Source organism: Aythya fuligula, chromosome 4 (genome assembly GCF_009819795.1).
Source record: "Aythya fuligula isolate bAytFul2 chromosome 4, bAytFul2.pri, whole genome shotgun sequence".
In the NCBI taxonomy this organism is placed as follows: Eukaryota; Metazoa; Chordata; class Aves; order Anseriformes; family Anatidae; genus Aythya; species Aythya fuligula.
The window spans coordinates 34,268,867-34,283,991 of NC_045562.1; the positions used below are offsets into that span (position 1 = coordinate 34,268,867).

The following is a 15,125-nucleotide window of genomic DNA, read 5'->3' on the forward strand; positions in this document are numbered from 1 at the left end:
CCAATTCTTGAACTAGACATGTAACTTTGTCAACATCTTGGAGGATGTTGTATCCCAGATAGGCAGGGATCCAATTTTTCAAGTCAATACAAAGTAATTATAGTTTATCTTATTGGATAATTAACTCATTATTAGTCGTGTGCATTCATCATCTGATTTACATGTATATGTAGTGTTACTGAACAAAGGCTGGAACACAGGATAGTTTGATGGTACCCTTTCAGTTTATAGATGTTTTTGTTTGCTTTAGAGGGCAATAGCAAATGATACACTATTGAGTAGCAATTAGAAGCCAAACCCAAGCTTCTGAAAGCTTCTGAAAACTAATTCTGCTGAAATTTTGAAGATACTTAGATCCAGACCTGGGAAGGTTTATATAGAACTTTTTCAGTGTTATATAACTGAAATAGATTGTAGCATCACAACAGTTTTATTTTTCAGTGCATGAGATAGTGATAAACGGGTGGCAAGGCTATCATTTCCAATAAATACAGCATGTGTGATGTGCCAGATTCTAGCTGTCCGTGGGCAAAAACACAAAATGGAAAACAGAGAGCAAGGAACCACACTTATCTACAGAAATGCACAGGGACTGACCCCATTGCTTTCTTCATGCAAAAATTAGTTGGGCTCTTTCAAAAACAAAGTACACAATCTACGAATCTCATATTTTGTAACATTTTTGCAATTAAAACTGAGCAAAGATTATACTGTTCAGAATATAATTAAATCAGTAGGAATTTTGACTGTAGGTTGCAGAGTTCACTTTCTTGCAGATCTGTTCTCAGGCCATTTTCATGCTTGGGCAGACCTTATTTCTTTCCTTACAGTCAGTTTGCATTTTGAAAGTTATCTGTGCAGACAGAAGGAAGTTTTTTCATTAGAGGCTTAGGGTCTGGAAAGTGGTTGTCTAGTAAAAGTGGGTGTATTCTGTCTGCAGAATTAGAAAAAACAACAACTTTTGGTCCTAGCTCAGGACTGTAGTATTCAAAATAAACATTTTATCACTATTTAAATTATTCTTCAATTGAAATATAAGATTAATTACAACCTTTGATAATATAAATGTTATTGTTAAAGTTCACATACGTCTTTATCTCACTGAAGGTAGGAATTACCTTTCTGCTTTTTCACAGCGCGAGATTTTCAGAATATTCAGATGCAGAGTACAGGATGTTTATTGCTGAAGCAAGCTATTTAATACTCATTGAAAGCTAGGTTTCTAGTAATTGAACTTCTTTTTAGAGTCACTCATTTGCATTTTCACATCTCTTGTTTATACCCATTCACCACATGTGCTTTTTTTTTTTTTTTTTTTTCCCCAAATACTGCCTTAAATCCTGGAAGCTGCTATCTACAACATGCTGTATAAGGTTCTCTAGGACCATATTCATATTGTTATTTGATCACTTGTATTTCAGGACAGATTTTAGCAATTCATAACTTTCAGTCAACTATGAACCAAACTTACATGTATGACTGCTAGTTAAATAGGAAAGGCATTATCCACTAGGCATTATATTTTTACTTGATTATTTTTTTCTCTTTAGTTGAATACTAAAATGAGATTTCTAAAAATAAGCCATAGGATCAATCCAAATCTGTCTACTTGCTATTTGAGAGTGATACAATATAAATGTTCCATTTGCTCTCGTTCTGTTGCTGTTTCTTGCTGTATGTTTTCTAGCATACTGAGAATTCTTTCCTTCTTCAAGAAGAACCGAGAAACTTACTTACCATCAAGACCCCAGCAGACAGAATGCAAGCATCTTTGCAATGGTATTCCAGTTTAGGACAATCATATTTAATGTAAGCAAATCCCTCTTGTGCCAGAGGCTAGTTAGTGGATCACTAGAATTGGTGATTTAACTATTGTCAGTAGCTTCAGTAATAAAGGTAATGAAATTATGCCTGCAAGCTGTTGGATAATTCCTTTGATTTTATCTATATAAACTGAATGAAATACATTGAAAGCTCCAGCAAAATTATTTTCTGGATAGATTGGCAATATAATAACAAAAGTTTCAGGGCATATTTTTGCCTTTTGCCAAGAGCTCTTGCATGAGGCTTTAGTTTATGTCAGGGTCTGCATAAAAGCTGTTGGAGAAAGAAAGGCCAGTCTGAATCCAAGGTGGTTCTCCAACCTATTCTCATCATGTGGAATATCAGCTTCAGATTCTCAACAGTCAGTAATCATATGGTGTCTGGGTTTGGGTAAAATCGGAATAGTTTGCAGGCACCACTGGGTGAAGGCTAAATTAGAAGTGGCACTGCCAAGGGAAGGAGGCCTCAGCAGACTTTTACCAATTGCCTGTGCCAAGCAGAGCCCCAAAACTGATTTACTATTACAACTCACACTCTAAGAGGCAAGAGAAAGACAGCCACCTCTTCACTTATGTGCACTGACCATGACTGTAGCATATACTCAGCAATAGAAATGAACAAGCACTTTGTACTGACTGTGAAACTCTTACTACAAAGCTCAAAAAGAAAAGGTTCAAAAAGAAAAGTGTTGTACTTGAAAAAGGTTCACTTAGTCATTACTTCTCACAGGGAAGCTTTATCACAGTTTCAGCATGTACACATCTTCCCTGCACCCCAGGAAGCTCTCCTTTTTTAAGATGAAAAGTATTTTATTCCTTTTGTTTCTTACACTTTTCCACTAATTGAAGTACCATCAGTACCAAATCATCAGACATTCTTTTCAAGTTGATTTTAATCAAAATCACTAGGATCAGGATTAAGTTATTTGATTTTTAAGATTAACTTTGCAAACATTTCCATGGGTATACTCCATTATCATTCTACATCAGCTATGCATTCATTACTTCCCTTTGGATCAGGTGCCAGTTTTTTCTTCAGGAGATATTTTTAGTCAGCAAATCTTATCCCATCTGTGGTTTTACTAATTTTACATCAAAACAAGTCCATTGCCCTCTGTTCTACCCTAGCAGGATACAGAAACTTCTGAGGGAAATATCATATTCATTTTGTATGAAAAAGTGGGCGCAGAAGTTCAATTGAATTAGTCCTGATTTACTTAGTCTCAAGATAAGAATTGGGACTACTGTCTGTGCTCTTCAAGTGCTTTTGCATGTTTTTAACATCCAGACAAAATGGGGATAAAATCGTAGCATATTACATTTTCTCTCAAGCCCTAGGGATAGGAGGAATCAGGCTGATTATCCTAGCTTGTATCCTAGTTCTCCATGACTTGGTCAAATGGATTCTGCTTTTGCAATCCCACTCTCAAAATCTGAGGTTTCAAAATAAGACGTGGCAAAGGAAATACACTTTTTCCCACGTGTAGTTGCAAATGTGTATTTCATAAGGTTCAGCTGTGGTGCAATTCGTGAGCGAGAAGAGTGTAGCCAACAGCATATTCTTACACTGAAATCAGAAACCAAAATTTCAAGGTTCTACCGTCAGTCTTGAAAAACCTCAGTAAGTGACTAGAAAGCTACAGCTTCCTTGAGCATCCCCTGGTCTCTGCTCCTTTATATGGCCTCTCTGCCCTGACTGCAGCTTGAAACAAACAAGACAGCAGCGCTGAGAACATTCCTTTGCAATGATTTTTAAATGTCACTCAGTTGATTTTATTCTACTGCCACTGCTATTTTCTAACCCCCATTAGTATTCTAGCTGATGTACAAAACACAGATAAAGTCCCACTGTGCATCTCAAGCAATTTATATATAGTCTAAAAGAGAGAATGTTATAATCTAACCACACGAGCATTCACCAGTACATGCTCATATGCATCCACAGTGTTTATCTATTCCTAGGCTGATACTGTGTGTTTACAGGCAGATGATGACCCTGGAGCTCAGCCCAAAATAGATGGACTGGGTTGGGTGCTGGATAGGAAATGTCTCTGAGCTGCTCTGTGAAAACTGCTTTGGTTCAACAGCTACTTGTTAGGAGGTCATCTCTCCCTGCCACATGGCACTGAGGATGAAAGCAAAGGTTTTATTGTGCCTGCCTCTTCCTGCTCTTATCTCATGCTAGTGCACTAGAGTCTTCCTCTTCTTCCTGTATCTTCTTGGAACCATTGCTGCGCTGGCACACAAGCTCTGCTTCCCAGAAACTTTTTCATACAGGTAGTATTTGCCCCCATCCAGGATACATCTCTGAGTTTCATGGCCTTTAGGTGTTCAGTGATTCTAGTGGCACCACTCTGGCAGCTAGGGTTTCAACTCTGTCTTCAGCAGGACAAACAGAAATACCTTCTTTATTCTCTAAATTCTGTTCATCCTGTGCAGTGATGGAGACCAAACCAGCAGACTGCTGGTTGTTTATATAACTTCTAGTTGCATAAGTTACCGTTGCCTGCTAACTGTGGAGTTACAAAATCGGTGTATTCCTGGGTGATTTCGTTGCCTTGCAACATAGCACAGAATGAAAGACAAGAGAAATTACTCTTTGTCAGATCACATGGGGTTTTGTTTTTTCAGGCAAGTTTCCAGTGGGAGATGTTGAGCTTTGTAAGTGCAGCTGTGTCTTAAGTTATCATCTACATTTATGTAGGTCCTTGCAAAGTACATCTGCTTCAAGGCATGGGCCAAATATGGTACCCGCTCTTTTGGTCAGAATTCAGGTGGAATCCGACTGAACACAAAAGTGTCCAAAGTCTGTGCCACTGACTTGACTGCATTAAGTGACAAAAGACAGTAATTGTGACTGAGGCATTCCTCCTGTCTCCAGTCTGTGAGACCAGTTAGAAAGAGGGGTGGGTTCAGTCTCCCGCTTGTTGCATTTTAATTGTGGTATTTTGACTCAGTGACTCAACCAGGATCATTCTGTCCCCATGAAACCTCATAGTACAAGAATTCACTCCATACTTTCAAGTCTTTCTCGTCTTCCCGCAAACCCTGCATCCTAAAGAGAACTGAATTGCAGGACAATACTCATCCATTTCTTTCTTGGGACCCACAAACTGTTGCTCACCCCACATGCATGACTCAGCTCTGCTCCACCACTTTGCTGGCACAGAAAGCTGCAAGGGTGAAAGAAGAGAGAAAAGCGCCTGTCTGGAAGTATTCCTTCCCTTCCCACTGCTGGAGTGAAAAGCCTCAACTTTGGGAAGGGCATTGAGTAGAGGAAGATAGCAAACAGGGCAAGCCTCTGTAAAAAGGGCACAAGACCAACACTGGGTATATCAAGGTGACTCAATAGTTCAGACTTCTGCTGACTTTAGTAGTTCGCTTATACTTAGGATCATGATACTGCCACGTTCCAGAAGGCACGTGGCATCTCTTCAGCTGTTCTTTGCAGGAAATATATCCCTAGTTTTGCTACAGCCAACAGCTGTCCTCTTTCCACTGTCTGAGTGGATAGAAGTCTGACTGTCTGTTTTCTGGAAGGAAGGAAGAAAGGTTATGTGGGGATGCGGGAGTACCATCAAAAACATTTTTTCTTCTGAATTGCCCTATCACAGCTTTTTCGGCTCATCTTTTCCTGCTGAGTAAAATGGGCAGTCATTTTCTCCCACTTAGGCAGCTAGGGAAAGGACTGTAGAGTTTTTACACAAGAGAAGATATATTATACTTTAAGAGATCCTGAAAGGTAAGGAAACAAATGCCCTGATTTTGAAGCAGAATGTTCTGTCTCAACTAACAGCTAAAACGATAAATCCTAAGTTTTACATTCTCTTTAAAATGTTTATGTTTGTTACAAAAATCTACTTAGCAGCCAAGCATTCCTGACATCTCCCTGTGGTATTTTTGTTGTTTACAAAGTAGGATTAATTTTTTTTTCTTGTTCTGTGGTGATGGCTAACTTCCCCCCCATTTAGGTAGACTACTTTTCAAGCTGTGCAGCTCTTTTTCAGGCAAATGAGCTGCAAGGTCTGTTTATGTGCATGGTGATCTGCTGAAAAGAACTTTTTCAATCCCTGGACAAAATATTGCTTTTCTTATTCTTCAACCTGTGTTGTCTTCTTTGTGTTGCTAAAAGAGGGTGACAGTATTGCTATGAAATTACAGCAAAAGTGGTAAACCCTGGATATGCACAGTCAAAATGATTCCTTGTTATCTGTAGAATTCAGCTGATTGAAAAATGACCAGAGTGAGCATACTAAAATATTCTGTGAAACCTACAGTCTCTAGGTACTGTACAGTATTACAGATCCACAGAGCAGCAAGACAGGCACAAGATGTGAAACTGAAGAAGAGGGAGGAGCTGCCCGTGCATTGAAAGGAATATATATTCTCCCCCAGTCTCTGGGTTGGCAATTTATGTACTGGACAGCCATTACTTAATGGCAGAGTGGATCTTGAATGGAGCCCTAGAACATAAACCCTTCCTTACCTCCTGCCTTGGAGTGCATGATACACATTCTGCTAGGAAGCTGTAGTCTGCAAATGGAGAGAACAGATTCCTGGTATACTAACACTTGCCCCTTCCCTCTTCCATTTTGGGTGATTTGTGCCTCCAGGACACGACAATCAATACCTGTGCTACCTCTAGATTTCTTTAATGTATGGTCACTACATGGGGACATACACCCAAATCATAGTTCATGTTCTGAGCAAGTAATATTGATTTTTGCATCACACCGGGCTACTGATACATGTCTTTGTGGAATCACTGCCAAGCATTCAGAAAAAGTTGGAATGCTGTTAGGTTGGTGGCCTCAGAGTTTCCTACTAGTGTTTATACTTAGTTGAGAGAGACACACTGCACAGGGGATGAATTTTGTTTGTAAAGGTGGGTTTCTCTTCTAAGTAGACTTAACTTTGTGTGTGCTGTCGGCTTGGCCTTATATTCCTTTGGCACAGAAGTGTAACTACTGTGGCTGTCACTTGCTCAATTAGTCCACATGATCACTCCTGATGAGTTTCTTTATCAACCTTGTTTGTATATATTATTAATTCTGACAGTAAAGGCAATCAGATACACCAAATTGTGATGTAGAAGGGGGGGGGGGGTCCTAAAACTTGCACATTTGCACATTTGCTCTGGCGTTGAAAAATGTTCATGACCAGAAATGCCTCAGCTAACTCTTCCTTTATGGAAGAGCAAATGGCTGGGAATGCTTGCTTACTGCCTGCTGATTTCTACATTTAGCTTTATAGTGTTCAAGGTAGACTACTCAGATTTAGATGCTGTTGTAACAATGTAAACATGAACACCAAAGAAACCCACCTTAGGCCACTACTGAAAACACCACTGTGTTGAGCTGTTTGAGCAGTGGACACTCACACCTTTTTATTCTTGGTAGATGTCTTTCACTTTATATCGGTAAAATAATTAGGGAAAAGTTTGGTAATCACATTCAAAGAAACTTAATTTGCTTCATCTATTTTTTAAAAAATAATATGACTCAAGAAGTTAAGAATAATAAGATGTAAGGTGATATAATTAACATCAATCCTATGTAGGTCATTTTTCAATAAAAAGAACTCATTTAAATGTTTTTCTGGAAATTGCATTAAAATGGAAGCAGAGACAGCTCAAGGCTTCCCAATAATATCTTTAAAGCTGAACTTTGCCATTCCAAAGGTGAGAGCCTGGGCCTGGAATGTTTCTAGCTCTACAAGCTCAGGAAACTTTTTCTGTTTCAGAAACAGGAGAGTTTTTTTCTCTGGTGAGCAGCTGTTCTTGCTGTTGCTCCAGCCGGGGATTAGCCAGTGATAGCAGCAGCCAGAGCTCTAGCACAGCCAAGGTGACAGCAGTGCTACAGATACGCTGCTGCTGCTGCCTCTGTATAACCTTAAAAAGGTGACTTTTTTTTTTTTTTTAATAGGAAGCAGTCCTCTAAAGAAGCCTTCATGCATTGGGTCCAAACTTAACCTATTTGTTACAAATGGATAATGTGGGTGATGCAGCAGCTTCCCATAATGTGCCCTGTCACCTGATTCTGGAGAAGGAGATGTGAAACCTCTGTCTCTTTCAGTGCCTTAGCCCTACCTCTACAGCACCATGAAACATTAGAATTATATTTCCTACTCTTCTTTTCACCAAAAATAAGTAATTCTTACTGATATGAAGGTTTCATTATTTCACATCATGAATAGCTGAGATGTGTATGTTTTACGTTGAGGAAACTATTTGGGTCTCGGTGTTATAAATGAGATTAAAATGAAATTGTCTTAGAACGAGTTGTTCAGTCCATTAAGGCTGGATTTATAATTGGCACCCTTCCTGTAAAACTCAATTTGTTACAATTTTTAATATTGATTTGATCCTACAAGTGAATATACTAGAGGTAATTAAGCCTGATGGGACTTTAATACATTCAGAATATCTTCAAAGAAGGCTAGTGAGTATTACTAACATCTCAATCCATTTAACAAATTGCTAAGGGGAATCCACCATATAATTACAGTAATTCAGGAAAGTAAGTGGGAATTTTTGAGTCTACTGTACAGTGAAGAAAGGATAAAAATGTCAAACACCTGTGACCATATCTTTATCTGACATAAATTATATGATTTTTTTTTCTCCCCAATGTCACATCATTGTTAATTGTATAAATGCATAACTTAATCATGGATTCAGTCCTCCTGGGACCTTACATTTTCAATTACTATAATCTTATAACTTCCTCTTTTTTAAGATCTGTGAAATTGATATGGATCTCAGTAACATTAACTACTTCTCTTCTGAGAGTCATTTCAAAATAGTTAAAGCTACCTTATGTTTCAATTATACATATTTCTGATATTACAGTGTAATTACATAGTATTACAAGTTTTGATGTATAGGATGTGGCTATCTTAATACTATACTATTGTGTTCTTTTTTTTAATATGCAGACCAATGCTTGCTTTACTCTGATTCTGATTTTAGAGCTGTTCTGTCCTCCTCAAAATGAAGATCAAATCTATAAGGTTTTGTTTGACACCACTTATTCATATAGAATACTAATATATAACCCAAAATGAGCCTTATTCTAAAGCTAAAAGAATGTTTAAAATATAGTTCAAAACTAAGTATATAAAATACTTAAGAAATTAAGATTTAAAATAAAAAGGAAACTTTTTTTTTTTCTTGAAATACTGTCACTTCCACTTTCAAATGGTTATAATATTTCCAGTGGCCATCTTTCAGATTGTCACTCAAAAAGGGGAGCTAAATGATGCCACAGATTTTAGGATCCCTTGAGATATAAACAGGAATACCATCTAACAGACTTTAAAATCAGCTTCTAATGTAAGGAGACATATTACTGAATGGTTTATATGAAAAATGTGCTACAAATAGTAACTTCATTTCTTAGCATAAGTAAAACCATTCCATTATAAATGCTACAGATGCTTTCCTGTTTCGAAATACATGCAGGTAACTCTATACAGCAAGGTGGTTATATATGATAATTTCTAAGAAAACAATTTTTTAGGTTCAAGCTGTCAAAAAGTACTAAAAGACAATCTTTCAGTTCTGCCTTCTTGTATGTGGGAGTTGACAGACGTTGATGTCAAGGGGCTGTGGTTTCATTCACAGCCTTTAATTATCAAGTACTTCTCTGCAGTCCAGTAAGATATTTGGTTATAGTCTACAGTCATTTTGTTTGTAGAGAGCTATTTGGCACCACAGTTTGTCATATAAGATATAACAGTGAACCTATGGAAGGCAAAGGATTGTCAGAAGATTAATTGGAAAAAAATATATATTTCAAAGCAATAAAGGGAATATAAAAAAATCAATAAAGGCAAAATTAATTCCATATTTCCAGTCCTCTTTCAATGTGAAGAAGCAGCAGAGCTCTTGAAAAGCAAGAAAAAACTGTGTGGTGAGAATACTTGTTCTTTCCCAAACTTAGTTTGGATAAAAAATGGGCCATTTTTCCTGGGAACTTTCTTTTCAGAAATTCCACCAGGAATAAGAACACTACCCTAGCAAATATTCATAAAGACATTGGGATAATTTCCTTGGGAGGAAATAGTAATGCATTTTGGGAGATGTAGTTCAGGTTATGAGTCCAATTCACTAAGGATAATGAAAACATGCAGAACTCCAGTCCCATGTCCCACCAGGCATCACACAGCTATGAAAAACACAGGGGAATGTCAAACCAGGCAAAGGCTAATGTACGCATCAACTTGATAATACAAAATATTTTACTTTTACATTTCCATTAAATCACCTGTGTTATTATTCACAGTCTATCTCCTAATTTCAAATTCATATTATGTTAAAACCAGTTAAAGTTAAAAGATTTATGTGTAATTCATACCACTGTAAGATCATAATCGGGTACTATATGTTACCATATGCCTCTGTACAAATGACATATGCACATATATATATATTTTTAATTGGTTAATGAATTCAAGTTATGACAATCTTGTTGTGTCAATGCCTGCATTAAAATGCAAGTCAAGTTATGATGTCAATGGTTGTAATATATACATACAAAATATTTCTTTTCAGTTCACTGTTTCTTTAATTTAAAAATCTGTTTTGAAACCAGACAACACTAATAATTATGAAGTCATGCATTAATATGCTTTGTTTTAAAGGTATGTCATTAAAAGTTAAGTCTCTAGAATTTTTAAGGGCCAAAACGTGAGGAATGTTTTTTTGGTTTTGTTTTGTTTTTCATTATACTCCTTAGTGTTTTATTTACTGTCAGCAATGTCTTAAGTTTTTTACGAAAGAAAAAAAAAAAGAAATAATAAAAAAATATATCCTATCAGCTATGGACTTGTGTATAATCCACAAGGATACACATAGAAGCTTACAAAATTCTTTGAAGACTTTCTAAAACAAGTTAATGTCTTCAAGACAGATATATTGAAAAAGGACTCAGTTCTGTTCACTCAAACCTGTCCTGGAATCATGCAAATTTGTCACACTGACAAACATATATTGCATTAGAAAAAGCTATGTTTACTTTAAGTTTTTGCTTGATTAAGATGCAAATTAAAACTGGGACAGAATTGCTGAGAACCCTTTTAATGCTTTGAGAGATCCAGATGAAATTTGTTATTTCAAAAATGTTCTGTGGTATAATTAACCTTACTAACCCTGGAATAATTTTGGAAATCTGCTACTTATGAGTGTTAAATTAAAACCTTAACTCTCAGTATAACTGACATAGTCACTCTCCACAAAGTCATAACATAAAACTTGCTGATCACAGAGAGTATTTTCTGTAAAAACATAAAGTAAGGAGAGGATATTCCAAAAATAGCAACTGTGCTTTATATATTTATATAATGCTTTATGCCCATCAAGAAGGGGAACAGTCTATAAAAAGTCTACTCTCACAATTTGTTTTGCTAACTATAGTAGCTATAATAAATGAAAAGTTCCTTGAAATACCCAAGGCTATGGTTTGGTTAAGAGCTAGGAGCTACATCATCTTTAAAGGAAGATTTTTTTTTTCCTTTATGGAGGTGACACCTGAGAGCAAGGACTTGGTTGCAGAGCAAAAGTGAGATATACTTTTTTAAAGCAGACTGTTCATTGACAAAATGCACTATTTAGACAAAGAAGTAACCACAGAGAACAAGTGTATTTGTAAGGAAATTGCAAGTAAAATGTATTGTTGTTGCATCCTACCTTGTACACAATGATAGGAATATCAATGACAATATAGATAAGGTCTCCTAGTGCCAGACTGGCTATCAGTGCATTCGGGCCATTCCTCATACACTTGTTCTGGTAAATGATCCTCAGCAGAGTTGCATTCCCAACCATTCCAACGATGAAAATAGCACAAGATACCACCGTGTTAATGTATTTAAAAGTTTCAGCAATCTTAGTCTGCTGGGAGCATTTGACAGATTGGTTGATTACCAGGGGCCGTCTGGTGGTGAGGAGCATGCTGGAGTCAATCCCTGAGAAAGTGGGAAGGTTGTTTCCCAGATCACTCTGGTTGGCAGCATCTCTGTCAGAGCTGTCACTGAGGACAAATCCCGAAACCAGCAGCAGCAAAGAAACTTTTAAACATAAGGCTTCCATCCCGAAGTCCCAAATGAGCAAATTCAGTGAGAGTTTTTTTCACTATCTCAGTGAGGTACTTTTCACTTCTTCACCTGCAGAGAAAAACAATAAGGAAAAACAAACAAAAAAAGAAACAGAATCAGTAGACCCAGCAGGGTAACACATCCTGCTTCTCACTTAGGAAGAAAGCTATTTGGATGTAATTTCTATAACACATATATGTAAACACATGCTTGTAATCATTGTGCTACTCTGAAATCTAGATTACCCACATCCATTAATTCTGACAAAACACAAACAGAGATGAGATCCTGCGGGATCCTTTAACTTTAGACAGAACTTGTGCATGAAAAAACACAAAGGGGTAGATGAAGTTCTGCTTTAAAATATAGTCTTGCAAGAAAAGTCTACCAGCAAAGGGAGGCCTTGGGGACTGCTGTAAGATATTTTAACTAAAATAAAGTATGTTCTAAAAAGTAAGGTAACACTGCATTAGTAATTACAGGTACTACATTTGTTAATTTTTGAGTGTTTTTGATATATTGCAACAATGATGCTTTATATTATTTTTCTCTGGCTTTATAATTACCTGGATTTTAAATGAAGACTGATAATACGTATATATCAAATCAAATTTTGGACTGGACTCAAAGTCCCTGGACATTATGAGGAAGACTTTTATAGTCTCAGGGTAAACATTTGACCACATATGTCAATTTATTGTAATAAAAAGAAGTCTTTGGTTCCTGAAAAATGTAAGTGCTGCTCATGTTGCAGTCCTTATCCATGGCAAAGTTGATTATAAAAAAAATTAAGCTCTTTTAAAGATAAAAAACTAGTTGGTTTAGTATTCTAAGTGATAACTCCTGACATTTCCAGATAGGAAAGGAGGCAGTAGCATTCCACCCCTGTGACTGGGAGTGTGCAGCCCCAGAGCTGCTGGTCGCTGCGGCAGGGGGCAGGTAGCACCTTCAGCAAAGCTTCCCTGAGGTACAAGCCAAGGAGGACACTCTCAAGTCCAATTCCTTGAAGCCTTGGTCTAATTTAGGATAAAGATTTTATACATGGCTCATATCTGCAAAGCAGGACAAAATGCTACAGTGTTGCCAAAAAAAGAGTAGAAAGTTTAGTATTTATAACTTTCTGATTTCTAGGGACTCACATGAAGCAATTGGGAGGATCCTTTTAAATAAATGAATCCTAATTTCATTCCCTATGGGCCTATTAATTCAGAGTTTATAGCAAAAATTTACAAGAACGTGGCAGACAATTTACTGATAGTAGTTCTGAATGCAGCCACACTATAAATATTTACTACTTCTGTTGTGTGTCATCTGTTAAAGTGTGTGTGTCTCTATACAGCAGCGTATGCAATGTTAAGTCTGAGTATTCCTGTCTGCTGTGTAGGGTGCTATCTCTCACAGACCAGTCATCCAAATTTATGGTCTTCTATCTTGGTGTATCTGAGATAGTGATCTGACCAGCCTGAGTACCTGTGCACTTGATTTTAAAGTTTAATCAGTTAGACAGCAAATCCTTCTTACCTAAAAGCCTGATACAATGATATCTCAGGGCAGTTAGCAATAGTTAGCGTGATCTCAGTGCTTTTGCCTTACGATTCTAAGTCGTATCAGAAATAACAGGCATGTTTTACTGCAATTCTTTTCAGGCAAGCATTAGTTCTTTTATTATTTGCTATGACTGCTGTTCTCCAATTCACAAATGGAAAAACTGAATCAGTAGTGATTTAAATGACATTTCCAAGTTTGTACTTGCCCAAGTAAATGTGATACAGCTATGGACTGAGCCCAAGCCCTCACTACAAAGACCCACAGCTTTGGTTGCTGTATTAGTATCCCCCTTATTTAATGATGTTTTCCTGTGAAAACTTAATATACACACCTCATTTGAACATAGCGGTCGCATGCCAATGGTGCATGCAGCATGCAAAGCTGGGAACAGCATCGCCAGCTGCCATCTCTTCCCTCTCCCAGAAGAAACTTTCCCATAGGAAGCAAAACTACAACTGTCTTTTTTTAAAGAATGATTTATAAGGAAGACCACTTTCCTACGGATTCCTGACAAATCCTTCATTTGCTTGGCGTATTCTCCAAGTGTCCGTACGGCCACAGAGCACACAGCTCCCAGGCGGCCTGCCCTACGTGCAGGGCCGTGGGTGCCCGAGGCGCGGAGGGGACCCGCGGGCCGGGGGCGGCCGCTGTGGGGGAGCAGAACCCGGGGACAAACCGGGGACAGCCCCTGCCCGGGTCACCGCAGAGCGGTAGGAAAGAGGAGCCGAAACGTAACCGGCGACCGGTGTGCCCGAAAAGCTGCTGCGGAGCCCAAGCAGGGCACTGACGGGGTGATCACCGCGGTGATGCCGCCCCGGGGTGATGCCTCCCCTCTCCCCGCCGCCGGGACAGCGGCCCCGACACGGACCCGGCGAGGCAGGGCAGCCTGCGGAGCTCTTCCACAGGGTTCCCACGCCGAGCTGCGCTTCCTACCGGAGAGCCCAAGCTCTCTGCCTCTCTGCCCCCTTCCCTCGCCCCCGCCGGCAGCCGGGCGGCCGCAGCAGCCGCTCGCCGTTCCCTGCCCTTAGCGGGGCTGGGAGCGGGGCCGCTGGTGCGGGGCGCCGCGCACTCACCCCAGGCGTGCCTCCGCCGCCGGCCCCGCGCTCATGCTGCGCCTGCTGCTCCCGGGAGTTGCCGCCGAGCGGCTTTTCCTGGGATGGTCTTCCCCGAGCCTCTGACTGGGTGGGATGGAAATCTCCACCTCCGCTCAATCGGCAGCGGGAGACGGAGCGGAGAAGGCAGAGCGTCCTCGCTTCTCTGCCCCCTCCCCCTATTAAAACAAGCCTCCAGCCCGAGCGGAGCCCCTGCCAACGTTAAACACAAAGGCTGCCTCCCGGGCACGGGGGGAACGCTGAGCCCTTTAACTGTTTCCTCTCTGAAACGGAGCTTAACGACCTCGCTGCACTCGGCAGGGCAACAGCCTTTGGGAATCCATCCCCTGTTGCAGCTGCCTCCTGACAGCAAGTAGGGTTCACGCAAAGGTTGTGTGTCTGACTGAATCAGACGACTTAACAGCCACAAGCAGAGCAGGGAAAAATATCCCGCGACTAAATACACAGCTTTTGCGTTTCATTTTCCCCGGACTCGGTCAGGATTATGTTTCCACGACGATCAGTAAAACTGGATGTGTAAGAGTTTCAGAAACTCTGCATCTCGGGG

The 15,125-nt window shown here is 39.3% G+C and overlaps 2 protein-coding genes across 3 annotated transcripts in view; one reads left to right on the forward strand and one right to left on the reverse strand.

The window, feature by feature from the left end:
• Positions 1-14,699, reverse strand: part of EDNRA (endothelin receptor type A) — a 33,330-nt gene extending 18,631 nt beyond the window's left edge. The window contains exons 1-2 of the mRNA XM_032186008.1: positions 14,540-14,699; positions 11,512-11,987 (exon numbers count right to left, since the gene is read on the reverse strand). Coding sequence (XP_032041899.1) covers positions 11,512-11,913 — 402 coding nt within the window. The 5' untranslated portion in view covers positions 11,914-11,987; positions 14,540-14,699. The remainder of the gene's footprint in view (positions 1-11,511; positions 11,988-14,539) is intronic.
• TTC29 (tetratricopeptide repeat domain 29) overlaps positions 1-15,125 on the forward strand; it is a 372,975-nt gene that overhangs the window by 41,908 nt on the left and 315,942 nt on the right. The window lies entirely within an intron of this gene.